Raw genomic sequence first — 26,774 nt, forward strand, 5'->3', positions numbered from 1 at the left:
GTGACCCATTAGGTGGAAGGGAAAGAAAAACAGGCTAAACATAGTAGAATATGTTCTTCCTCCTTCCTCTCCCCAAAGTTTTATGGTGCAGAGTGACATTAACTTCAATCCCAAGGATGGAGGAGTCCGCAAGGCTGAAAGGTTAACCTGAAAAGAACTATTGATTAGATTGGGGGTAAGGAGCAGCATTTTCTTCTGGCAATGTTGATGGACTTTCTATATTGATAGTGCAAGTTTGTCTAAGGCTCCTGAGATACTTGCAGACAATAACTGGTTGTACATCTTTGGCTATCATTCACCTCTATTCAGTTTTGTTACCAGCCCTTACATAGCCTATTAAGACATTGGTTGTCTGTATTAATAATACTCCCTCTGTACTGCTGCCTCTTACCTCTTGTCTTCTCCCCTTGTTTGTCCCACCCAAAACATCTAAACAGTCTTTCTCTTTTTGATGTTGCTGTCCTCTTGTGTTTCTGGCAGTTTCTAATTTCCTTTCGTTGCACCTAATCTTCAAGCATTGTTAATGTTGGCACGTAAACAATGCTTGAATACTGAGATTTAAAGTGTCCATTTTGTGCCCTCTATTTCATTCAGCCCCAATATTCAGTGCTATAGCTGCTAATTCATGTTAACTGAGTAGGGCCTGCAGCCCATCTCCTGTACAGCACAAGCTGTCAGAAACTATTGGTGTGAGTAGACAGGTACAAACTCTCCTAGTCTTGCCCCTGTGTGGGAGTGCATGATCACTCATTAGCAACCAAGTCCTTGCAGGGTCCCAAAATTTGACCTACGTTTCTGTGTCCTGGGTGAGTCTCCTCAGTGAGAGTGCAAAGGTGGAAATTTTCCTTAAAGCTTTCTGTTTGAATTCTGTCATGTAACTCGAGCCTCTTTTTCCCTCTTTCATCAATAAATTTGTGTCTCATTATCTCCTTCAAGGGTCTTTTACCTATATTATTGCATCCATTGGAAAGTGGATGAAGTTTGCTACAATTACTATGGCAGTCAACAGAGTCAAATTTGCCCCACATTGTCCACATATTCAATATTTCTCTTTAGGCTCTATCGGTGTTTGCTCGTCATCATGAAGCTGATGAGGAGCAGAAGCAGAAGAGTTACTCTTCCAAATTGTTGCTGTACCTGAACCTGTCATTAGTCAGTCTGAAGCTGAATGCGCCAGGCCGTGCTCTGGTTTATGGGGAGAGAGCTCTACAGATTGAAAGCAAGAACCCCAAAGCACTGTTCAGGTGTGGCCAGGTGAGTAAGCTTTTGTTTTTTAACTGCTGTGAATTCTGCTCGAGGCGAGGGATCTCCATGCTCCAGAGCAGAACTATTTCTGGCATAAAAACAGAAAATGCTAGAAATGCCCCACTAGTTTGGGGGTAATTTCTGGCACCCAGATCAGCATTAAGCATTGATCCCACATCGAGGCCTTGGTGTCTCTTTGATAGGGCATTGGAATTGTACACAGCAGCAGTCCATCACTAACTTCCCACAGAGTGCCCAAGGAGATTGAGATTGCCCAGGGAGATGTCCTCTATTTTTAAGGCTGGTTGAAAATGTTGGATGGGTTTTCCCTGGAATGCAGAAAGGGCTGCTGTTACATGCACGCTTCAAGGAATGTTTGGTGACCCACATAACCTACAACCTGGGCCAATTTGAAAATCCTTAGCAAAGCTACAGGGAGTGACTTTTGAGTCCTGCTTGAGCGCCAGCTCCCCACAGAGACAGTTAATGAATGCAATGTTTATTGTATTATGGACCATGCCCCAGGTTCAATTCTCCGGCTGTGCTGCATTAGCTGGCCTTGGGAAGAATCCACCAAATTTCCTGCTCTTGATCCAGTGATTCCTGTTGGGGAGTATACATAGGAAGCTTGGTGGTCGTATGATGCAATCATAATGAAGTTGGTGATTGATAGAGCTTGGTTGTTCTAATCAATCAGTCTATTACGGACCCAGATAAGAGGTGAGAAAAATCCCAGTGAAGGAGAGCTTTGGGACCCATAGGCACAAAGTTACTTGCTCTTCCCCAAACAACCAATGACTGTCTGGATAGGGATGAGCTGTGACACCACCCCCACTCCTTGCTAACTAGGCTCATGTGAAGAGTGGATGCCTGGGTGAGGTACATGTGGTATAAAGATTAGCACCAGTTATCACCAGAAGAATATAGAGATAAAGTTTCACAATCTCTCCCAAATCAGAGAGAATTCTTTGTTTCCCGTGTGGCTTCTCCTCATGTACTGGGAGCAAATTTAAAAAAATATATATTTGTTCATGGGATGTGGATGTCACTGGCTAGGCTGGCATTTATTGCCCATCCCTAGTTGCCCTTGTTCAGAGAGCATTTAAGAGCCAACCACACACTACTGTGGGTCTGGAGTCACATGTAGGCCAGACCAGGCAAGGACAGTAGATTTCCTTCCCTAAAGGACATTTTTATGGTTATCATCAGACTTTTAATTCCAGATTTTTTAAAAATTGGATTCAAATTTCACCATCTGGGATTCGAACCTGGGCCCCCAGAACATTAACCTGGATCTCTGGAATGCTAGTGACAATACCACTATGCCACCGCCTCCCCGATTTTGCTGAAGGGAGTATCTGATCTGAGTGTGAGAGAGTGCATCTAGTCCTTTTCGTGGTTAACCAAGCTTCCTTTGTGGTGCTGCTCTTTGCCAGGCCTGCATGCTGATGCTGGAATACGACAAATCCAAGGATTTTCTGCTGAGGGCACAGAAACTGGAGCCATTTAACCCTGATGTGAACAGTGCCCTAGTGAAGCTGGACAGGTGAGCAGAGTCCGACCTCACAGAAACCCTGGGATCTGCATCTGGTAACACATAACGTCTGTTCTCACCCGCTGGCTGCTTTGTGGGAAAAATAATTTGCATGTTTGAAATAATGGGATGTTACAAATGATGAGGTCATTTTCTGACTGCTCTTGGAGGGAGAACCTCGCTTACTGGGATTGCATTTCAGCGCACAAGTTTTCCAGTCATGTCAGGAGGACACAGCCAGAAAATGGCCTTTAATTGGTGATCATTCTTTATACTCTAAAAAGAACAATGCACTATTTTTGTTTTTTATCACTGTTTTAATTCCATTGTTGTATTAAGAGCATTGCCATGACAAGATGTTCTCCCAGTAAGCCTCTGAATTCCAGATTGGGGGCAGGCTTGCTGGGACTAGGGGACAGTCATTGTCTCCAGCGCAATATCTCGGGGTTAATTCATTAACATTTCAATATTTAAATGGACGCGACATTGGCTTTCTATATAAAAATGTGAATGCCAGAAGGCCAGAGACCCTGGGCCCCTGGGAATGAGCGAACACTGTTCCTGAAACCCTTTGATGGAAATTTGTCCTCTATGTTTTGGAAGTTGATGTGCTGGAGGAACCAGCAGCTGGTGAGACTTTGAAGCGTGCTAATATTAACACACTGAGCATCATTCAGTGATGGTGATATTAAGTCAGAGCACCTATGGGGTGATGTGCTATTTATTCTTGCAGTACTCCAATTCTGGCACTGGATGGTGTTAGTGGGCTTTGACATAAGGGACAGTAATACAAAGTGTAGAAGTTGCATGTTGTACACAGTAATTCTGTTCACACTATTGTTTAAAAACTTGGTTGAGAAACCTAAACTGCTGAGGACTGCTTTAGAGTCCAGGATATTGTGACTCAGTTTGGGCATGGGTATCATTCTGTGACTGTTACACTCTGTTCTGGGCCCTTTACTGCTCCAATCGGAGAGTACAGAGACTGAAACTTGGTGTGTCACCCCGCTCACATCATCAGGTAATGTCATGGTGGCATTAGTTTCTTAAAAATGGTGTGGGGATGGGCCTGGAATGGGCCTGCAATTGTATGTTCTGGAGAAGTGGCAGCCTAATGGGAGGGAGGATTTTATATAAATGGTGTACAAAAGTGTGGAACTTCTAACTAGTAAATCAGTCTATTTGGTTTCCCTTCCACAAGCTGCTATCGAGAGTGGAACCTGAAGGAGAAGGAGATGTGTAGCAAGATGTTTGCTGCCTGGGAACCTGCAGCAGTGAAAGACTAAGGTGAGTTGCTTCCTTTGTGGATGTGAGCCGTAGCTTGGAGAAAGCACTGTGCTGCTTCATTTAATGAGGCACGAAGGCATTATTAAGCTGTCTCTGCTAGGGAGGAGTTTTTTTGTCAGTTTTCAAGGTGCTGAGTGTTGCAATTTTACACTTGTCTGTGGCCCTTAAGCAATCATTGGGTTACAAGGTGTGAATAATCTGAGACATGGCATGTGGTAAGTGTAGAGTGCTTGAGAGCAGCAGGTGACTTTGAATCTCTGATTCCTAAAGCTCCCCATCACTGGGTTTTTCCTCCCCTCCTGGATCTGTTGTAGACTAAATTGATCAAGATTGATTCCTATGATTAGTTAACAGCTCGATTAGAGTTTTATCATACAAGTCCCAGAATGGTAGAAGGTGAACTAGATTCTTTGGTCTTTTGCCTAGTGATTCCTATGACTATTTTGGATATTGAGTGTCAGTGGGCAATTTGACAGTGGAGGCCTCACAGCCTATCCTTTCCTAACACCATGCATTTTCCAGCATGATGGCTGGACAGTGTTTGCTGCCGGAAGGGCTGTGGCTTCAGAATCTCCTCCTCCATTATTCTGGGTGATAGCACCAGTGTTGCTCCCTAATGCCATCCCAGGATTTCTCTAGTAATTTGAAATGTTTGCTGTGGAGCCAGTTAATGACTGCCTGATTTGTCTGTTAAGTGTAGTTGCCTGACCCTGTGCACAGCTCTTGTGACCATGAATGGGAGGGAGATCAAACATGTATATTAGTGTGTGTCCAAGTGAGGGATATTGATGTTAAGAATTCTCCAGTCAAGTAAAGCTCTGTCTGCTGTGCCCAACCTTGTTCCATAACTCTTCAGAGAACCACCTCCTAGTAAATGTGAGGGCTATATTAGGCACCCTGGCAATTGAGGTGTAATACTGGCGGGTATGGGGCTGCCACTATTTTAGGATACAGAACTGGTGGGCACAGGGCTGTCACTGTATTAGGGTGTGGAACTGGTGGGCACAGGGCTGTCGCTATATTAGGGTGTGGAACTGGTGGGCACAGGGCTGTCACTGTATTAGGGTGTGGAACTGGTGGGCACAGGGCTGTCACTCAAAGAAGTTCTGTTCAATTCAGGTTCATAACTAGAGAGTGGGTCCTCCAGAAGCATTTAAAAGGGGATTTGTTTTTCTTATGTAAAAGCTTCTGTAAGATATAAAACTAAAAAAATAATCACTGAACAATTTCTTTGGAAATATCAAAGCGCAATGAACACTGATGTAACATAAGACACCTATCTACAAAATAATCACCCGGAGGCTTTAGATCCTGTCACTCGTTGCCCATTCCATTTGTGAATGCAATCTCACTGTTACTATGCCTGTGAGGTTAGCTGCATGGCTGTAGCATTAGGCACTCTTCCATTTCCCTTTAGTAGCAGGTTCTCACCAGTTCAGAGTGGGTCACTGAATGCAGAGCTCTGGCGATCCCTTTAGGAAGAGGGAAATTATCAGCACATTCACTGCTCAGTTTCCAATCACGGACTCTATCCCATTTATTTTAATTTGCCAAGGCACAGATCCATGTAAGTAGCCTATAAATGCAAAGAGGAATTGAAAACAGCTCTAGAATTTTTATCTAACCTCACATCCACACTGTTGAGCACTGGCCCATTGCCCTCACACAGCATTCTGTTTGCCTCTTTCCCTTCCCATCCTTTCACAAGTTTAACGAAGACCATCTTGTTCCATGGTGTATTTGATTCAGCCTTGGCCTGTTGCAACAATACGAATCTTATTCCAAATCTCTCCCCATCTCCCTGTTTGGGGTCATTTAATTGACTGTTTAATTAGTTTGCAGTTTGTTCCCCACATCCACTGCTCAGTGTGGGAAGTGAAAGATTTTCTCTCTTTTTCTCACTTGAGGCTCGTTTAGCTTTAAAGCTGTCCTCAAGTTCTGTGTGCACAGCAGGAGACCCAAAACTGGCCCCTATCGAACTCCACGAGTCACTGCCTGCCCTCCCCTGCAGACAGATCTCTTTCCATTTATCACCACCTTCCGCTTCCTATCCCAATACCCCTTTCCAATCCAGCCCCTTAATATGCTAGTGATTCCACAAGCCCTAACTCATCTTTTTAACCGTTAATAAACAGGCAGAGCCTCGCTGAATGACACTGACTGACATCAATGACAGCCCAGAGAAATCTGCAGTGCCCCCTGGCAGCCATTGTCTGTTTTTCCCCACACACTGCCCCTGCCCACCACAGTGCTCTCTCCTGGCACCATCGCTAGTACTGCATCACGTGATAGTCCTCTCAGCAGCATTGTGTGTTTGTCCTGGCCAGTTTTGATGGATTCAGTAAACCCAGTTTTTTGTGTGAAGTGACAGTTTTGGATAAAATGCAAAGTGTTTCTCTGTCAGTCACTGCATGCTGTCCCTGGGGCCTTAATACCAATCATCATTTCACCTTTTGTGAATTTTCTAATTGCTTACAGGAGAGGTTATGTTAAATAGCTGTGTTGTATACCCTTCACTCATATCTTGGCTTTAGTCACTCTCTTCAGCCTAAGTTGAGGTCATATTATGGAAAGTAAAAGGGTTCATTAAGCCACAGGACTCCATTAAGTTGTCAAGCTTGGCTCAGAGGTAACACACACTCACCTCTGAGTCAGGAGGTTGTAGGGTTCAAACCCCACTTCAGAGACTTGAGAACATGGCACTGCACTGAAGTGTCAGCCTAGACTGAGGGAATGCTGCAATTTCTGGTGTGCCATTGGGTGAGACAATAAACCAGGTAGATGTTAAAAGATCCGATGGCATTATTTGAAAAAGAGCGAGGAAGTTCTCCCTGTTGTCTTGGCCAATATTTATCCCTCTGTTATCATCACTTTTATGTAATTTCTTTTTTTTAAAAAAACTTTCTGATCATTATCTAATCACTTTCTGGGATCTTGCTGTATTATTTGGCTGCCATGTTTCTCTGTTACAACTGTGACTTCACAAGTACTTCATTATCTGTGAAGTACTTTGGAATATTGAGGTCATGAAAAGCACTATATAAACACATGCTCTCTTGCTAATTGTTCTCCAGGCGTGGCTGATGCTGGGAAAGTTGTATTTGTTTGTCATCCCTAGTTGCCCTGAGAAAGTGATGAGCCACCTGCTTGAACTGTGGCAGTCTTTGTGGCATTGGTGCTCCCAGAATGGTATTAGGTAGGTTGGTAATTGACTGAGTGATGAGACAATGGTGACTTATCTCCAAATTAGGATGGTAAGCAAATTCTAAGGGTTCCCATAACATTGCCATCTAGGAAGACAATAGTGGCAGAGGTCACAGGAGAATGATACACCTGGTGAGATTATAGAGTTTTTTTTATTCACTCATGGGATGTGAGAGTCGCATTTATTTCCCATCCCTAATTGTCCTTGAAGGTGGTGGTGAGCTGCTGCCTTGAACTACTGCAGTCCATGTGGTGTAGGCACACCCGCAAGAATTGTTGGGAAGGACGTTCCAGGACTTTGGCCCAGCGAGTGAAGGAGCGGCGACATGGTTCCAAATCAGGATGGTGAATGGCTTGGAGAGAAAGTTGCACGTGTTGGAGTTCCCATGCAACTACTGCCTTGTCCTTCTAGATAATAGCAGTCATGGGTTTGGAAGGTGCTGACTAAGGAGTCTTGGTGAGTTCCTGCATCTTGTAGATGGTACACACTGCTGCTGTTGTGCATCAGTAGTGGAGGAAGTGAATGTTTAAGGTGGTGGATGGGTTGCTGATCAAGTGGGCTGCTTTGTCCTGGATGGTGTTGAGCATCTTGAGTGTAATTGGAGTTGCACTCATCCAGGCAAGTGGAGAATATACCATTGCACTCATGACATGGCTGGTCCAATTAAACAGATGTCACCTGCTACTTGTCAGTTCAAGCCTGGATGTTACCTAGCTCCTGTTGCCGGCTGGCATGGATTGCTTCATTATCAGAGGAGTTGCAAATGGAGCTGAACACTGGGATAGTCGAAGAATAGCCCTGCTCCTGGCCTTATGGCAGAGGGAAGGTCATTGATAAAACATCTTAAGATGTTTCCTTCATATTCTCCCCTCCCAAAGAAGGAAAAAATTGATTTGATTCACCCGCCCCTTCGAAGTGTATTACAAAGCAGTGCTCTTGGTTTTAACTGAGGCTAATCAGGAGGTGTGGGTGTTTAGACATTCCTACTCCAGATTGTTACCTGCTGACTCCTGCAGACTTATCTATCTTGTCATGAACAGGAGTGGTGCTGATTAGACCAAGGTACCAACAAACTGCCAGTATTATGGAACTAACTCTTCAAGAAGGGAGTGGAGGTATGAGAGCCTGCAGTTCAGCCGAAAGGTCACCTTTTTTAGGACAGTTTCACCCTTTTGCTTTAGACTTTCCAGCTTTCACATTTCACATTTAGGTTACACTCATTGATTCCCGCCTCCCAGTGACTGGGAGAATCTTCATTAGCCCCGATATGTAGATAAACTTTTGATAATGAGCCTAGAATTATGAACAGAAATCCGTCTAATAAGTATTGTAGCTACTGGAATTAACCTGCGCTGCTCAGGAGGTGTGGACTATCTCTGAGCAGTGGGCTGTTGCAGTATCAGATCTTGTCATAGGATTAAACAACCATGCATTATGGAATAAAATGTGAATAAGTGAATGAATAAGAGCAATCTAATATATATAAAATTACACTAATTCCTTGGAAGCAAGAAAAAGTCTCCATACCAATACTAACTTGGCATCCTTTTGACACTCTATCCACAAGTTGACTCTTGTATAAACATCCTTGCCCCAGTCAGAGGTTGCAGGTTCAAGTTTCACCCCAGGACTTTAACACAAAAAGCCGAAACTCCACTGAAGTACTGCGGGAGTGCTGCACTGTTCGAGGTTCTGACTTTCAGATGAGAAGTTAAATGGAGGCTGCCATTTCAGGTGGACATAAAAGATTCCACAGCACTATATCGAAGAAGAATAGGGGAATTATCCCTGGCATCCCTCAATCAACATCACAAAAACAGATTGTCTGGGTTATTGTCTCATTGCTGTTTGTGGGAGTTCGCTGTGTGCAAATTGGCTGTTCCATTTCCTATATTATGACAGTGACTACACTTCAAAAGTGCTCCATTGGCTGTAAAGCTCTTTGGGGATCCTTTGGTCATGAACGGTGCTATGTAAATGCAAGTTTCTTTTTTCTCTGCACTGCAGAAGCTGAACTAACTCTTGAAAGCTCCAAGCAGTTTCTCTCCTTTCATCACATATGTATTCCCAAAACCATTGTGAATTTGAATAACAGCTGGATTCAGTCATAACTGGGTGTCATACATTTCATTGCTCGATCATTGACCCAGTGTATTTTGTTGAAGGTTGATGACTTCCATCAAGCCTACAGTTCAAAGACCAGTTTAAACTGTCTTTGCAACATTTCTATAGATTTAAGCAGGACCAGGAACTTAACTGCAGCTGACTTTCAAACTTGTGTAGTGTGGCTGGATTTAAAGGGACAGCCACCAAAGCTGAACCTAATACTTCATTTCATTTACCAACCAAATCAACAAAACAACACTCACGTTGTCAAGCGAATGAACCTTGATCAAAGGGGTTTGGTTAAGCGGCTGCCATAGATCCGAAACTAGTGTGGCGCTCTGTTTGATCTAGTGGTGGTACAGATACATAGGATCCTATCAGAATGGTGTTATGTGATAGCTAGATGGAGATCCTCCACTTGTCTCCCAAACTCTTGTCTATAACTCAGTTTCATTTGACTTGGATCTATTTTCAATCTAGCACCTTGTAGGCTTGCAAAGAAAATTAGCTTTCCTTATATAGATGACTAGGTACATTGTGTCCTGATGGGACCAACATTGGGTTCTCTCATGGTGAACAGCACAGCGAAGTTACAGCACTGGGCGATGAAAAATAGCCTTGTGCTGTCAGTTAGCTAGGCTTCGAGCACCTGGAAGGATCAAATGAGACACTAATAGGCCAGTAGCAAACCCAAAGCATGGGTCAGCTTTCCAGTATAACACGACGGAATCTCTGTAAAATAGTTCCTTCAGATAATCTTCTCACCTCATTAAGTATAATTAAAGCCTTAATGTTGCTACAAGTTATGACTGGTAAAATGGCCCTTTAATTTTAATTTAAGACTCCCCAACTTATCTGCTTCCTAGGAGGTGCCTAATGGTGTTTGAAGTACTTCTGAAGTTCAGACAAGGGTCTATTAAGTTCCCTATTTAACCACATACCTCATTACGAGACTCATTCACTCACGTATACAACACAAAGTAATTCGCTGTTTTCATGTACATAGCTCACTACTTTGGAAGACCTTATTAACACCAGCACTCTGATAGATGTAGGAAACTTTCTAAGGACCTTTGTTAGGTTCATACTTCCAGTAGCCTCAAAGCTCAGATGATGTGTTACATAGAAACTAGGAGCAGGGGTATGCCATTCGGCCCTTCGAGCCCTCTCCATCATTCATTATGATCATGGCTGATCATGCAACTCAATAGCCTGCTCCCGCTTTCTCCCCATACCTTTTGATCCCTTTCGCCCCAAGAGCTATATCTATCCTTCTTGAAAACATACAATGTTTTGGTCTCAACAACTTTCTGTGGTAACTAATTCCACAGGCTCACCACTCTCTGGGTGAAGAAATTTCTCCTCATCTCAGTCCTAAATGGTGTACCCCATATCCTCAGACTGTGACCCCTGGTTCTGGACTCCCCCACCATTGGGAATGTCCTTCCTGCATCTACTCTGTCTAGTCCTGTTAGAATTTTATAGGTTTCTATGAGATCCCCCCCTCATTTCTTCTGAACTCCAACGAATATAATCCTAATCAACTCAATCTCTCCTCATATGTCAGTCATGCCATCCCAGGAATCAGTCGGGTAAACCTTCGCTGCTCTCCCTCTATAGCAAGTACACCCTTCCTCAGATAAGGAGACCAAAACTGCACACAATATTCCAGGTGTGGTCTCACCAAGGCCCTGTACAATTGCAGCAAGACATCCCTGCTCCTGTACTCGAATCCTCTGGCTATGAAGGCCAACATACCATTTGCCTTCTTTACCACCTGCTGCACCTGCATGCTTACCTTCAGCGACTGGTGTACAAGGACACCCAGGTCTCGTTGTACATTCCCCTCTCTCAATTTATAGCCATTCAGCTAATAATCTGCCTTCCTGTTTTTGCTACCAAAGTGGATAACCTCACATTTATCCACATTATACTGCATCTGCCATGCATTTGCCCACTCACTCAGCTTGTCCAACTCACACTGAAGCATCTCTGTGTCCTCCTCACAGCTCACCCTCCCACCCGGATTTGTGTCATCTGCAAATTTGGAGATATTACATTTAATTCCCTCATCTAAATCATTAATATATATTATGAATAACTGGGGTCCCAGCACCAATTCCTGTGGTACCCCACTAGTCACTGCCTGCCATTCGGAAAAAGACCCGTTTATTCCTACTCTTTGTTTCCTGTCTGCCAACCAGTTTTCTATCCATCTCAATACACTACCCCAATCCCGTACGCTTTAATTTTACACGCCAATCTCTTATGTGGGACTTTGTCGTAAGCCTTCTGATAGTCCAAATAAACCACATCCACTGGCTCCCCCTCATCAACTCTACTAGTTACATCCTCTCAAAATTTCAGTAGATTTGTCAAGCACGATTTCCCTTTCATAAATCCATGCTGACTCTGTCCGATTCTGCCACTGTTTTCCACGTGCTCAGCTATTAAATCTTTTATAATGGACTCTAGAATTTTCCCCACTACTGACATCAGGCTGACTGGTCTATAATTCCCTGTTTTCTCTCTACCTCCCTTTTTAAATAGCGGGGTTACATTAGCTACCCTCCAATCTCTAGGAACTGTTCGAGTCTATAGAATCTCGGAAGATGACCACCAATGCATCCACTATTTCTAGGGTCACTTCCTTAAGTACTCTGGGATGTAGATTATCAGGCCCTGGGGATTTATCAGCCTTCAATCCCATCAATTTCCCCCGCATCATTTCCCTACAAATACTGATTTCTTTCAGTTCCTCCCTCTCACTAAACCCTGTGTTCCCAACATTTCTGGTATGTTATTAGCATCCTCCTTTGTGAAGACAGATCCAAAGTATGTATTTAGTTGGTCAGCCATTTCTTTGTTCCCCATTATAAATTCCCCTGTTTCTGACTGTAAGGGACCTACATTTGTCTCCACCAATCTTTTTCTCTTCACATACCTATAGAAACTTTTACAGTCAGTTTTTATGTTCCCTGCAAGCTTACACTCGTACTCTATTTTCACCTCCTTAATCATCCCTTGGTCCTCCTTTGCTGAATTCTAAACTGCTCCCAATCCTCAGGTCTGTTGTTTTTTCTGGCCAATTTGTATGCCTCTTCCTTGCATCTAATTTCCCTTGTAGGCCATGGTTTGGCTACCTTTCCTGTGTTACATAATGAGAAGTGTAAAATTATTCACTTTGGTAGTAAGAATGGTGAAACATATTTTAAAAGGTGAGACACTAGTAAATGTTGGTACTTAGTGGGACTTGAGTGTCCTTGTATATGAATCACAAAGTTAACATGCAGCTTTAGTAGGCAATTAGGAAGGCAAATGGTATATTGTACTACAATTCACTTACAATAAAGGCCAAGAATAAGGAAGTTTTGCTGCAATTATACAGAGCTTTGGTGAGACCACACCTGAAGTAATGTGTGGAGTTTTGGTCTCCTTTCCTAAAGAAGGATCTACTTGCCTCAGAGGGTACAACAAAAGTTAACTGGATTGACTCCTGTGATGAGTAGGTTGTTTTATGGAGAGGGATTGTCATTGAAATCATTGATCTTTGTGTTCCTGGGTACTAAATCAGCAGTCTGTAAGATTGTTATATTTAAGGTACAGGATGTTCCAATGCTTTTATGTTGGTTCCTAACAAGGTGGGACCCACTGGGAGTGTTTGGATAGGCCACCAGAACAGTTCAAGAGTTAAGGATCAGCTTTTCTTGGGGCAGTATGCCAGCCAACAAATGTTGCAAAGACAAAAGGGACAGAATCAGGTCCCAGTTAAGTTAAAGAAAGAGATGCAGGATGCAGACTTTAAGTAAAGAGGGCAGTTGAAGTAAAGGTACCCCTTTGGAGCAGTGGTGTTCTGCTTGGCACGGCCATAGACCTAAAAGTGTGCTTGTAAGCTAGTGTTGAGTGCACTTGGGAATGCAGGGAGAAGGAAATCTGGAAGGCGAGATTGAAACCCTTGAAATGGGCCATTGTTAAAGCCGTCCGAGTGGGAGAGCAACTTTTGAAGAGAATTCCAAGACGAGATCTTCGAAGGTGAGCTGGGAATCCCTCATGAGGCAGACTTTCAGCGAGATTGTTTGACTTGGTGGGTACTTAAGAAATACATGGACTCTGTCTTGGTTGCATCTGTCATTTGTGGTATGGTGTGGTATGTTTGACCACAGTTTCTGTTAATTCACATGTACCTCATACTTGCCTGAATAGAAGAGTATAAGGTACATATTGCAAATTGTTTTATCTTTCTGAACTTGTATAGTAAAGTTTGGTGTTTTTTGTTCAAAACCCATGGAATCTTGTGGCTTTATTCCAAATAACTCAGCAGGTCTGGCAGCATCTGTGGAGAGAGAAACCGAGTTAACGTTTCGAGTCTGTATGACTTGACTCTTCAGAGTTTGAATCTCAACCTTTATCGGCTTTCAACAAAACGTTATTGGTCCCCAACTGGATCTCTCCCCACGACCTGGCCGAGGATCATAACAAGATTGAGTAGAATGAGCCTAAATTCTCTGGAGTCTAGAAGAAAGAGGTTATCTCATTGAAACATATAAAATTCCTAGCTGACCTGATGGGGTAGATGCTGAGGGACTGTTTTCTTGGCTGGAGAGTCTAGAACCATGGGGCGTAGTCTCGGGATAAGGGGTCAGCCATTTAGGACTGAGCTAAGGAGAAATTTCCGCATTCAGGAGACTTTAAATCTTTGGAATTCTCTACCCAGAGTGCAGTGAATACTCAGCTGAATGAGTATATTCAGGACTGAGATTGATAGATTTTGGGGCACAAAGGGACTCTAAGAATGTGATGATCTGGTGAGAAAGTGGAATTTATAGAGAAGTTCCAACATGATGACAGATAATGGGTTTTGAGATCTTGTGCACAAAACTGTTTTGTTTGCCTACACTATTTCAATGACCAAACTGCAAGATAGTCCATTGGGTATGAAATGCTTTGGGATTTATTGGGAGACATTGTAACATTAGATACTAAGTTTGTTTCAAGGAGGAAGAAAAAAGAATGGGATGAGATATAATGGTTAGAAATCAAATGAAAAGGAAAGTTGAAATAGAGAAAAAATGTTTGGGGAGATATGAATGAGCAAAAACAATTTAAAAACTGTTCAGTTAATTTTGCAGTGATGAATCTTATATTTGAGAAGTTTAGTCGTGTAGCACAGCTTATGCAGGCGACGGTGTGAGTTTGATTCTCTTGATCTGTCAGCACTCTCAAGTTGGCATGTCTGTATTATAATGTTGGTGTATATGTGAGTTTTGCTTGGGATTCATCGATCAGTGTATCAGTTACTCACTGCAGTGGAGACTCAAGTGAGTGATCTCCACTGAGGACACTGGCCTGGGTGCTGTGACTATAGTCCGGAAACTGGAGAGCCTGTGATCTTCCCACATCAGAGGGGAGAAAAACAAATTGCCTGTAAATTCTGACCTTGTTTAGTTTAAGCAGCAGTTTATCACTCCATCAAGTTGAGTCCCGAAGCAGATTCTGTTTCATGGAGAAATATCCTAGGAATCTGTCTTGCAGTTGACACGGTTTGAATGTTTACAGCTGGAACCTGAAGTCTGGCACACTGCTGGCTGACTGGCAGTTTTTTATAAGGCCCTTGTAAATGATAAATGACCAATTACATTTCCACACAAGTGAGTAAACATCTGCGATCCATCCACTGTGATCGAGCTTGAAGTATTTTCCCGGACAAACTACAAATTTTGCAACATTTGGCAAGTATTTGGAAACAACTATTGAGTGTTGGGGTTAGTGCCGAACAGTCAGGGGTTGTAGCCTTCGATTAATGTGTTGAACTGATAACGTGTTGAACTCATGGCGGGTATGTTTTTCCTTACATTGTGGTGACACACTGATAGAGATTTGATATTAAGATGACAGATCTGGTGTAAGTGAAGCTTTCGAACCTGCTTTGTTAAATGCGTGATTTTAGTTGTTTTATTCTTTCATGGGACGTGAGTGTGCTGACTTGCCTATCCCTAGTTGCCCTTGACAAGGTGGTGGTGAGCTGCCTTCTTAAACCACTGCAGTCCATGTAGATTAGGTACACGCACAGTGCTGTTAGCAAGGAAGTTCCAGGATTTTGACCCGTGACAGTGAAGGATCGGCGATACATTTCCAAGTCAGGATGGTGTGTGGCTTGGAGGGGAACTTGCAGGTGGTGGTGTTCCCATGCGTCTGCTGCCCTTATCCTTCTAGGTGGTAGAGATCGTTGGTTTGGAAGGTGCTATCGAAGGAGCCTTGGTGACTTTCTGCAGTGCACCTTGTAGATGGTGCACACCGCTGCTACTGTGCGTTGGTGGCGAAGGAAGTGGATATTGAAGGTGGTAGATGAGGTGCCAATCAATTGGGCTGCTTTGTCCTGGATGGTGTCAAGCTTCTTGAGTGTTGTTGGAGCTGCACTCATCCAGGTAAGTGGAGAGCATTCCATCACACTCCTGACTTGTGCCTTGTAGATGGTGGACAGGCTTTGGAGAGTTAGGTGAATTACTCTCTGCAGAATTCCAAGTTTCTGACCTGCTCTTGTAGCTACAGTATTTATATGGCTGGTGCAGCTCTGATTCTGGTTAATGGTAACCCCCAGGATGTTGATAGTGGGGGATTCAGTGACGGTAATGTCATTGAACGTCAAGAGGCGATGGTTAGATTCTCTCTTGTTGGAGATGGTCATTGCCTGGCACTTGTGTGGCGTGAATATTACTTGCCACTTATCAGCCCAAGCCTGCAGCTGAAGATGGTTGAGCCTAGGAGACTAACTGGAGGAACTCCTGCAGTGATGTCCTGGAACTGAGATCACTGACCTCCAACAACCACAGCCATCTTGCTTTGTGCTAGGTATGACTCCAACCAGTGGAGAGTTTTCCCCCTGATTCCCATTGATTCCTGTTTTGCTAGAGCTCCCTGATGCATGAAACATTTAAGTTATGAAGAGAGGTTGGATAGACTTGGGTTGTTTTCGTTGGAGCAGAGAAGACTGAGGGGCAACCTGATTGAGGTGTACAAGATTGAGGGGCATGGACAGGGTGGATAGGGAGCAGCTGTTCCCCTTAGTTGAAGGGTCAGTCACAAGGGGACACAAGTTCAAGGTGAGGGGCAGGAGGTTTAGGGGGGATGTGAGGAAAACCATTTTTACCCAGAGGGTGGTGATGGCCTGGAATGCGCTGCCTGGGAGGGTGGTGGAGGCGGGTTGCCTCACATCCTTTAAAAAGTACCTGGATGAGTACTTGGCATGTCATAACATTCAAGGCTATGGGCCAAGTGCTGGTAAATGGGATTAGGTAGGTAGGTCAGGTGTTTCTCATGTGTCATGTGTTGGTGCAGACTCGATGGGCCGAAGGACCTCTTCTGCACTGAGATTCTGTGATGCCACAATCTGCCAATTGCCGCCTTGATGTCAAGGGCACTCACTCAATGTGAAGATACGGTGTCAGCTAAGGTTTAATCATATGTAGGTGCAGAGCCTGTTAGTGCTATTGATGCTCTGGGACCTGGTGCTATAGGTAACACTGCCCTGGTCTGAGAACATATTGTCCCTCATTTTCATCAATGGGTATTTAAATCTGCTGTATTTATGATGTATCCCAGGCGTAGCTCTTCTATCTCCATATTTGGTGACACAGAAGCCCCTCTACCTCGGTATAATTTCAAACCCATTTTAAAGTTTTGTAGTTAATTTGGTGGATATGCTGGAAGAGTTGTGGGAGACATTTGCAAACCTGGGTGGGTTCTGGCGGAAACCAGGCCCTGGACAAGGTGGACATTGACATTTTACAGGGCCAGGTGCCATTTGCTGTGCATCTGTCTTAGATGGAGAAGTCCTCCAGCACAACTATCTCAACCTTCTATTGTAACCTCCCGCCTGCCTATCATTGTATCTTATTGCTTCTAGAATGATTCCAGAGTTTCCACTTCCACCTAGAGCCTATTCCAGGCATTGAATGCTCTTGTTTTTTTTCGCCCAGTTTCTACCTATGCCTGTTGAACTACAACCACGATTTATCATGAAATAGTGCTTAGGAATTTTCTTCTGTTCCGCCTACTATCTGTATACCTCCCGGGGTCCCCCCTCATTCATCTTTGTTCAAGATTGGAGAGTCCAATGTTTTTCTAACCTTTGTAACTCTGTTCTCTGACAGTAGTGCTCAGCCTCGTGGCCCTTCCAGGGGTTAGAGATGTCTCGAGGACTGAACACAGTACTGGAGATATGTCCTGATCAGAGCACTCCACAGCCTCAGACTGCAAGCGTAAATTTTACAAAATGGAAAATCATGGCAGATGTGTGTGTAAACTCCTGCAAATGTGCACTCCAAGAGCAGCTCGTTAGTAAAAAAAAAATGTTCTTGTACTCGACTGACTTGGCCGTATAGCTCAACACTCCGTTTGATAGCGGCACTGGACGTGGTCAATGCTGAGTCCACCATCAAGCCTAAAGTTCTTTAGCACCCTTTCAGCTACTTTGATGTTATTCATATCATTAATTTTCCTTCTTTTTTAATTTCCAATGTGCAACACCATACACTTATCACCTGTATATTTCATCTGTCACATTCCTATCCAATTAAACTTTTGTTGTCATCCTCCTGCAGTTCCTTGGCTGCTTCATTAGACTTTATTGTTTTTCCCTCCCCTGCTGATTGGAGCTCATTCAAGTTAACAAAGCTCTGCAAAGTCCTGCAGTCCCTCACCCTTATTCCAAGATCTGTGTCCCATTTGTTTCGCTATTGAAGATCTCTCCTTTTGCTTTCAGATGCACACATGCCTTAATTGGTGATCTTCTCCTGTCACGAGACCTCGCATGGCCTTGGCGGCTGTAACATCAGGTTTCCTTTGTGCTAGTACTGTTGGCCACTTGTTCGGCTCCTGCCTTCCTGACCTCCCAGCCCAGTTCCTCCCCTCCTACTTTCGAAAAACTCCTTGAGCCCTTTTTGTAATAGCCATACTGAAGCTCTCTGCTTTTCTTGATTCTTTTCCACATCCACAGCTCTCTGCTTCTTACTTAAGTACACTCTTCCTCTGATTTTTTTTTTACCCCTTGCTCCAAGCTGTTTTGACATGTCACCAGGAACTTTAGAAATGCAAAGTTGTATTTACTTCAGCTATTTATCATCTGTGAGCTTAATTAATTACATCTATATACCTAGGTTACTTCTCTAGATTATACCATAGGGATCCTTCATTGATCCCTGGGACACTTCAATTTGCCAGCATTCCCCTAGCATCTGCTGCTGCTTTCAGCTAATGCCTTATCCACGACCCAGTTTTACCCAAGATATTTACTGCCTTAGGCTTGTGCCCAGTTTGCTCTTTGTATATGAGTTGGCAGCACTTCTGCCCAAATCAGAAGGATTTTAGGTTCAAGTCTTACTGGAGAACTGACAATCTGATGTAGTGCTGAGGTGGTACTCTAGCAACTTACTGAGAGTTAAATGGAGAATCCAACTGCCTGTTTAGGTGAATGCAAAAAACCCTGTGACATTAATCAGAGAGAATGGAATTCTCCCAGAGTCCTACCAATGTTCCTGCCTCAATATTGAATAAAACTAGATCACCTCATTTCAGTCAATGCGGGTCGGTCTGGCTGCTGTGATCATCTACATCGTAACAGCAAATGCATTTCAAAGTAATTCATTGGGTGTGAAATACTTTGCGACATCTTGAAGATGTGATATACCTCCGAGGCCTGGCCTAGTTGTAGGGAAGTACTCATCAGTCTACGTTCCAGTTGTTTAAACCATCTTCAGCTGTGAACAGGATCTTATTGTGAGAAAAAGCCATGTGAGGGGTCAGTGGTGATTCAGGAGGGTTAATTTTAACCTAATCTGCCTGGTGAGTAACTGTCAGAATGAGGTTGGTTTCTTGTTTCACCGCCTGCCCAATTTTGTGCTTCGCTGAATTCAATGAAGAGGTAAAAATGGTGGTCAACCTGACCCTGTCAGCTTCCTACTTAGAGTTAGATTAAAATTACTCCCAAAATGTATTCATTTTGCATTCATGAATTACATTTGTGATTTTTTTTTTCTCTCTAACAAAGTTACTGATATTTGCCCTTTTTTCCTTGGTAGGACTCCAACCAATCTGCTGGGTGATCCAATAAAGGAGTGGGACCCGATTACAGTAAATGTAAATCCTACAAATGTTAAAGTAAAGCACACATTTCAATATGTTAAAATATTTCACAAAACTGAAGTTAATTGTTTTCTAGACGTCTCATTTTGGGTAACACCTCTATGTGTGACCAATTCTGTTTGCTGAAAGCTGGCTGAAACCATGTATGAAAGTCGATAATGAACCATGTAGCTGCTGACACCAGATTCTTCACGTTCACTCACCCCGTGTTTTCTTTCAGAAATTGTTGAGATTGGTGGTTCATTACCAAATAGTAAAATTAAAGATAAAATTACTTGTTTGTAGCAGTGAATGGTATTGAACATTCCTAACTGGAAGCATGACCACTTTTAATATGATTTGATTTATAAAACTGTAATGGTGAACACCTTTAGATTTGAGGAGTGTATGTTGTGTACTTGATGGTGGTACAGCAGACATCAGATTCCACACTGGAACAGAGGCACTCGTCACACAATGGAGAAATGAATCAACCTAAACTGGCAGTCACTTTTCTCTGTATATTCCATTGCCGAGAGCTTTGTTTAATTTTGATTTAAATAAATGGTTTGGTTACTTAAAGCTGTCTGGCCTTTGAAAAGCTCCAATTAAATGGGTAAAATATGCACAGCTTGGAGTCTGTATAATGGCCCGTCCCTGTGAATTGGCTCATGTTATGAGAATGGAACTCATTGGCCTTGCTGTTTACCAGCAAGCCATTTAATTTTTCTCCTTTTGATTCTATTTTATAACCGTATATAAAGTACAGGTCTTGCTCAGTAGATTATCCTTTTTCATGAGGAGAGTCATCATATTAAAAGGAAGGCTTCGGCCTGGTCTAAAACTTATCCTGCCGGGGATTACCTCCCAACTATAATAACAGCCTGCCATAACAGTGCTCCGTCTGCATGGCAGTCATCATTCCACTGGGCCCAGTATGTTATCTGCGTGTTTTCATTGTGTTATCGTTGTCAATTTCCTTGGCTCTGTTCTTGTTACTAGAGAGACCCCTGTCCTGGCCAGTTCTGTATTCTGTCTGTGGACTTCAATTATTTTGTTGGTATATTTTTAACTTCCATTTTATTGAAAAGCATCTCGTTTCAAAAGTATCTCTTCCTAGCATCTGTTCCTTGCACCCTCATTGCTGCTCCACTTCGTTGGGTCACAGCTTTGGCCATATCTGCTGAATTCCAAGTTTTTACAAGCCTGGAAAGAAAATGGACCTAATGATGTCTCCTAGAACTATTTAGGGAGACCTGGACAGAGCTGCTTCTCAGTCTAACACTGGTTGAGCAGTCTATCAAATGCAATCCTTAAAATCTACAAAACCGATCTCTTCAGAGTTTCATTCCACTAAAAGCCACTGGCACAATTGTTTATTGAGCACAGATGGAATTTTGGTGCCAGAAAAATGGTTAAAGCTACGGTAATTTCATCACTATAGCATGCAACTCCCTGAACATCCAGGTTTTCCCCTCACATCAAAGCGACAATGAGACATAATTTACTGTAACATACATCTGCCATTAATTAGACTTGTCTTTGCATGCTTAGCTTTTTACTTTATGTGGCAAGTTGCTTAAACTGAGAACTGATAAGTGCGCAGTGAGGGAAACAAGGCATTTGGTACATGAGTGAACAGGGTAAGCAACTGTGTATCTCAAGGTTTCAGATTTTAAAAATTGAGAAAGAGGAATGATGGAGAATGAAGTGTAAATTAGTCTTGGTGAATTCAATGTTGAATAAGATACAGAAAGAGAGGGAAATAAATATTGGATTGACAGAGCAAAAGAAACAAAGTTTTAATAATTAAAAACGTTGAAGGTAAAAATTTTATAATCTCCAACAACAATTAAAACCTTAAGCGATGATACTCCAGACCTGTAGTTTTTTTTGTGCCAGAGGGGTTGACACTTAATTAATACTTACCATCACATGACGACTTTCTGTGGCAAACTTAAGTTATATCTACCATGCAAATACAGCAACTTTGCATCATTCAATGGTGATGAGACAGCAAGATGGTGTTTCAATGAAGTTAACGGCAGAGCAGTGCCACTTGGATGGCAACTTTTGGATTTTCACATTTAACCATGCATCTGCCATTGCCTGAATTTGCTATAGCATTTGTACATAAATAAGAAGCAGCACCATTAACTTCATGATTATTTTGACAGCATATGGCCCTTGAGGGCCAGCGCTGGCTGAGTGTCACATTGGAATTGAAATTTGCAGCTGTTTTGTTTCACCTTCCACACTCGCCTTGCTCGAACAGTTGTTTTGGGGAAGCAACTTATTCAGGATCCAAGTGGAAACAACCCCCTAATAACTTCAAAGCACCAACAGAACATGGACCTTTCCTTTTGAGTGTGAAGGCAGGCAGTGTTCCAGAGCAGATGCTGGTCAGCAAGTAAACTGCTGACCTTCTGGAATAAGAGGACCTTCTGCAATAAGATGGGTTCTCCCCTAGGAATAGGCATCACTGCTGGATCAGTAGGGCTCCCAGAAAGAGGAACTGCTGTTCTTAAGACCCTGCTCAAATCGCCGCCCTCTACCATTATGGAGAAGGAAGCTAACAATTGAGTAGCTTTCCTCGTCTTGACTGCCTGTCTGCTCTGTTCTGTGATCTACACTTATTTATCTAGTACCTTCAATGTAGAAAGAATACCCAAGAAAATTCAAAACAAGAAGGAACACTGAAAAGTAGAGGTCTGGAAAGTTAGAAGGTGTGAATGTCTTGAGTGGGGTTGCACACTGATGCCTTCTCTAGTTGAACAGCCAACCAATATGCATTCGAATGTTGAGATTGACCAGCTGAATAAGGTATGGGGGCTGGGGTGCCAACCATGCCATCTGGAGAAAGGGGGGGTGGGGGGGAGAAACCAAATGGTTTTGAGACTGCAGGGGTTAGAGGCGAAAAATATGTTAAGTTCTCACAGGACTTTCAAGTGTAGAACATAAAAGGTATTAAATAGGAGTCAGTGGAATTTGTATAAGAGACTTCAATAAATCAGTTGTGAAATAGAATGCTTTTCTTCTGCCAGACCTGTAATCTCCTGCTGTATTTACTGAAAGATATTTAGACAGGTTATCCTAGCTAAGCTGGAAATCTGGGTAACTGAGAGTTCTAAAGGAGTGACACAAAGACACAACACTACTACAAGCATTGGTATACTACAAATCAAACTCTTGTGAAATTTCTACCAATTTAGGTCACCAGTTGTACTGCTTGCTTCATACTTAACATTTGTTTTATTTTTGCAATGACTTATGTAAATCTCTGTACATCCATGATTCCAGTTTCAGCATCTTGCACTCGGTCAGGTTTAGCTCCTGCTACTCTGCACAAACCTTGTGCCTCAGTTCCAACCACAGAAGAAACCCTGTACTGCACAGCATCCTGTTCAATCGCCCACTGACTCACTGAGCAAGGTTATCAATCAGTACAATAGGTCATTAGCAGCTGCGTGGAGACTGCTTGGTTTAATACTGCATTATGAGGTGTCAGCTGTGGCTCAGTTCATAGCACCCTCGCCTTTGAATCAGAGGGTTGTGGGTTCATGTCCCACTCCCGGAAACCAAGAACTGTGATTGTACTCGGAAGAGTTGCAATCTGTGACTGTTGATAACTCGAAAGAATTTTTTTTTTTAATACTGCATTATTAGAGGCATTAGTCAAATAAAGGAAGCTTTTCCCAGCTTGCCTTCATTCATACCCATTTCTCTCCTCCCACCTCTGGATGGTAGCGGTACGGCATTTTCCTGGTTGAGATGACTGCCGTTTTTTACTTTTTGAAGTTCTTTTCCCCTCTTCTCCACACTTAAAACTTTACTCTGTTACTGATTTAACTGCACCTTCCTTGTAGATACAAAATGAAGTTGTTCATTTGCTCTCCAGTGCTTGCTTTCTCTATGGAGTCTAATATTCAAATTCCTTTATAGATTTGCCACTCCTTTCTCTAACCTCCTCCAACTCTACGACTCTCCAAGAGCTTTGCATAACATGGCCAGTTAGCTTGTTGATAATTCCTTGGATTGCCTCTAATATATATCTTTAAGAAAAACTACATGGATGAGATTTCCAAGTAAATGTATTTTTAAAATTCATTTATGGATGTGGGCTTCGCTGGCTGGGCCAGCATGTATTGCCCATTCCTAATTGCCTTTGAGAAGGTGGTGGTGAGCTGTCTTGAACCGCTGCAGTCCATGTGGTGTAGGTTCATCCACAGTGCTGTTAGGAAGGGAGTTCCAGGAATTTGACCCAGTGACAGTGAAGGAACGGCGATATATTTCCAAGTCAGGATGGTGAGTGGCTTGGAGGGGAACTTGTAGGTGGCGGTGTTCCCATGTGTCTGCTGCCCTTGTCCTTCTAGATGGTAGCAGCCGTGAGTTTGGAAGGTGCTGTCGAAGGAGCCTTGGTGCACTTCATGCAGTGTATCTTGTAGATGGTACACACTACTGCCACTATGCATTGGTGGTGATAGGAGTGAATGTTTGTGGATGGGATGCCAATCAAGCGGGCTGCTTTGTCCTGGATGGTGTCAAACTTCTTCTGTTGTTGGAGCTGCACTCATTCAGGCAAGTGGAGAGTTGCCTCTGGATTCCTAGCCTCTGACCTGCTCTTGTAGCCACAGTATTATATGGCTGGTCCAGTTCAGTTTCTGGTCATTAGTAACCCCCAGGATGTTGTTAGTTGATAGTATGACAATGCTCTTGGAAGAGAGGGGACAGAAGCAAAAAGTTGCTGATCAATGACCTGGAAATGAAATTATGCTGTTGTGGATCATCAAGTGAGGTTCAGGTAAGATTCATGGTTGGGAAAGATTTCATGGAGTTTTACTCTGCATTTGACACTGTATTGACCTAGTGTCTGAAATGAAGAGTGTTCAATTTTCTCAACATCTGATATCTCTCCATGAAGATAGAAACCTGCCTCAAAGGAAGGTAATGACTTAGCTTGAGTTGTTAAGGAACTGTAGAACGTGATTAGGAGAGAATTAAATGAAGGGTGTGTTGTCTCAATGGGTAAGTACAATTAGCATTTGTAGCTAATCCATTCAGACCAGGAAAGTTAGCAGGTCAGTACCCAGGTGCTAAATTATCTTCTCAAATGGGATAATCCAGAGTGTGCTACAATCTTAGTCATTGGATTGAGAATGAAGAACTTAATCAGCCAGAACACACAATAGAACCAGTGACATGGAAAAATCTGGGGTTGGTAAAGATTTTATGCTGTGTTTTGTAAAAAAAAAAAAATTTAGTTACAGAATCAAATGGAAGTTTAAACAAAGGTTAGAATTGGAGGGAATGTACCGTTTAAATTGTTTCAATTTTTTTTCTGTAGCATTGTTTTATTGAATTTTTTAATAAAATAAGCACGAGTGGATTTATTGCTGTAATACTAATGTTTATTTCATTGTTACAGTATTTTAATTAATGTACCATCAGTGTTTATTTCAGTATCAATATATTCTAATATTAGGAATTATTTCATTGTTTGCAGTTCACATACTGTGGCAAACATAGCTGGTTATAGCCCTGAGAGACAAGTATTTCTATGAAGCTGTCAACAATCTAAAGGTGGACGCTAAAAAAAAAAATGATAAGCTTTAAATGCTGCATTTCTTTGGGAGGAAAAAATGTATTTACACTATCCACCTGATTTCTCGTCTGTACCTTTTAGTATGCCAACTGTGGTTTAGTTGGCTGCGTTCTTCCTTTTGAGTCACAAGGTGGTTGGTTCAAGCCCTACTCCAGAGATCGGAGTATATTCTGCGCTGACTTGTCAGTCTGGATTAATGTTTTGAGATGTCACCTTTTGAATGAAACTCTACACTGAATCTCTGTCTGCCAATTAAAGTGGAGGTTAAAAGTCTCGGCCTAGGATTTCCTGTATGTTTCCTGTGTCTAGGATGCAAATCCAGGGTGCAAAATAGGTACATGGCCTAAACGATTACATACATTTTGAGTGTGTTTGCATTATGCTTGAATTGCCAACTTTTTCACTCCAATGCATCTCTGCCCATAATAATGGATCGGCCCCAAGTTAACAGAGCCTAATCTGTGAGTTTCCTGCAATTGGCCCAGAGGATTTCTTCAAATTACGACCTGATTTTCAAGCATGCAGGTGCCTGCAGTTACCTGACGTAGGCACAAATTGGTTGCTACTGGAAGCAAGGAAACCATTCTCATCCTGTGCATGTCAGCAGACCTTTTCCAGCCCTTTTGAGAAATAAAATGGCTCTTTTGTCTCCACCATTATAATATTATTAAATATGGTAAAGGAACAGAAACAGAGACAGGAAACCCAGAGGATGAAACACCACAGACCCAAGTATCTGGCCTACAGAATTTACAGGCTTTGACTGACATTTCAGGAAGGTGTCTGCTGTACTTTGCAGAGGTCATCAGCCAACTCTATGACTTGCTTGGTAACTGAACCCACGTTTGATAGGTACAGGTCCTGCTTCCAGAGGACTGGGGAACTCAACAGATTTGGGATGTCCAGCTTGGAGCAATGGCTGAAATCATTGAGCTTCTAGAGAACTACTGACTTCCCCAGAGTGCTCAGGAAGATAATGGACTTTCTGTCATACAGAAGAGTCCCCTTCAGAACCCACAAAGCTATATGAATAGAGAGAGCTGCCACTCCCTCAATATGCAGATGATCCACAACACCTGGTTGCACATCCTGCAAGTGAATGCACAGCTCATCATTGTGCATAGCTTGATCATCGCATTTATGTCACAGATTGAAGCTGAGGAGAGTCAGGTGGTCGGGAGAGGCATTGGGTTGCTGAATATTTGCCTTAGCTGCTTGAACAATTCTGGGGGTGTTCTACAACACTCCTCAAAAAGGATGGTCGTGTTTGTAGAGTAAAGGGTTAACATCAGAAGCATACATGAAGCTAATGCAATAATGATGTCAGATCACACGACTGAGAAGTAAAAGATCTGGAAGGAGGAGAAGCTCCAACCTTGTGTAGAGGTCCAAATGTGTAAATGCTTGCTGTAAATAAAGAGTAAGGGTTTTGAGAAACTACAGACTCGAGCAGCATACTTTGGGAGAATAGACAATCCCCAAAACCCCAGTCTAGTCCTCACCCCCACAACAAAACATGGCGAGTAAAAGACCCAGCGAACCTGAAACAGATGATACGTGGATGGCAATAAAAGAGAGCCTCAAAGGAAGGACAAAAAGAAAAGTTGAGACTCATCAAGACATTGGAACATTGTGGGAGCAGCAGGTACAAACTAAAACACAGAGCCAGAGACCAG

At 42.8% G+C, this 26,774-nt stretch overlaps 1 protein-coding gene across 1 annotated transcript in view; it reads left to right on the top strand.

Moving 5' to 3' along the window:
• fkbp6 (FKBP prolyl isomerase 6) overlaps positions 1-20,025 on the top strand; it is a 74,224-nt gene extending 54,199 nt beyond the window's left edge. The window contains exons 6-9 of the mRNA XM_078547837.1: positions 1,057-1,254; positions 2,682-2,791; positions 3,981-4,066; positions 19,454-20,025. Of these exons, the coding sequence (XP_078403963.1) occupies positions 1,057-1,254; positions 2,682-2,791; positions 3,981-4,065 (393 nt within the window). The 3' untranslated portion in view covers position 4,066; positions 19,454-20,025. The remainder of the gene's footprint in view (positions 1-1,056; positions 1,255-2,681; positions 2,792-3,980; positions 4,067-19,453) is intronic.
• The last annotated feature ends 6,749 nt before the right edge of the window (positions 20,026-26,774 follow it).

Source organism: Cetorhinus maximus, chromosome 9 (genome assembly GCF_964194155.1).
Source record: "Cetorhinus maximus chromosome 9, sCetMax3.hap1.1, whole genome shotgun sequence".
In the NCBI taxonomy this organism is placed as follows: Eukaryota; Metazoa; Chordata; class Chondrichthyes; order Lamniformes; family Cetorhinidae; genus Cetorhinus; species Cetorhinus maximus.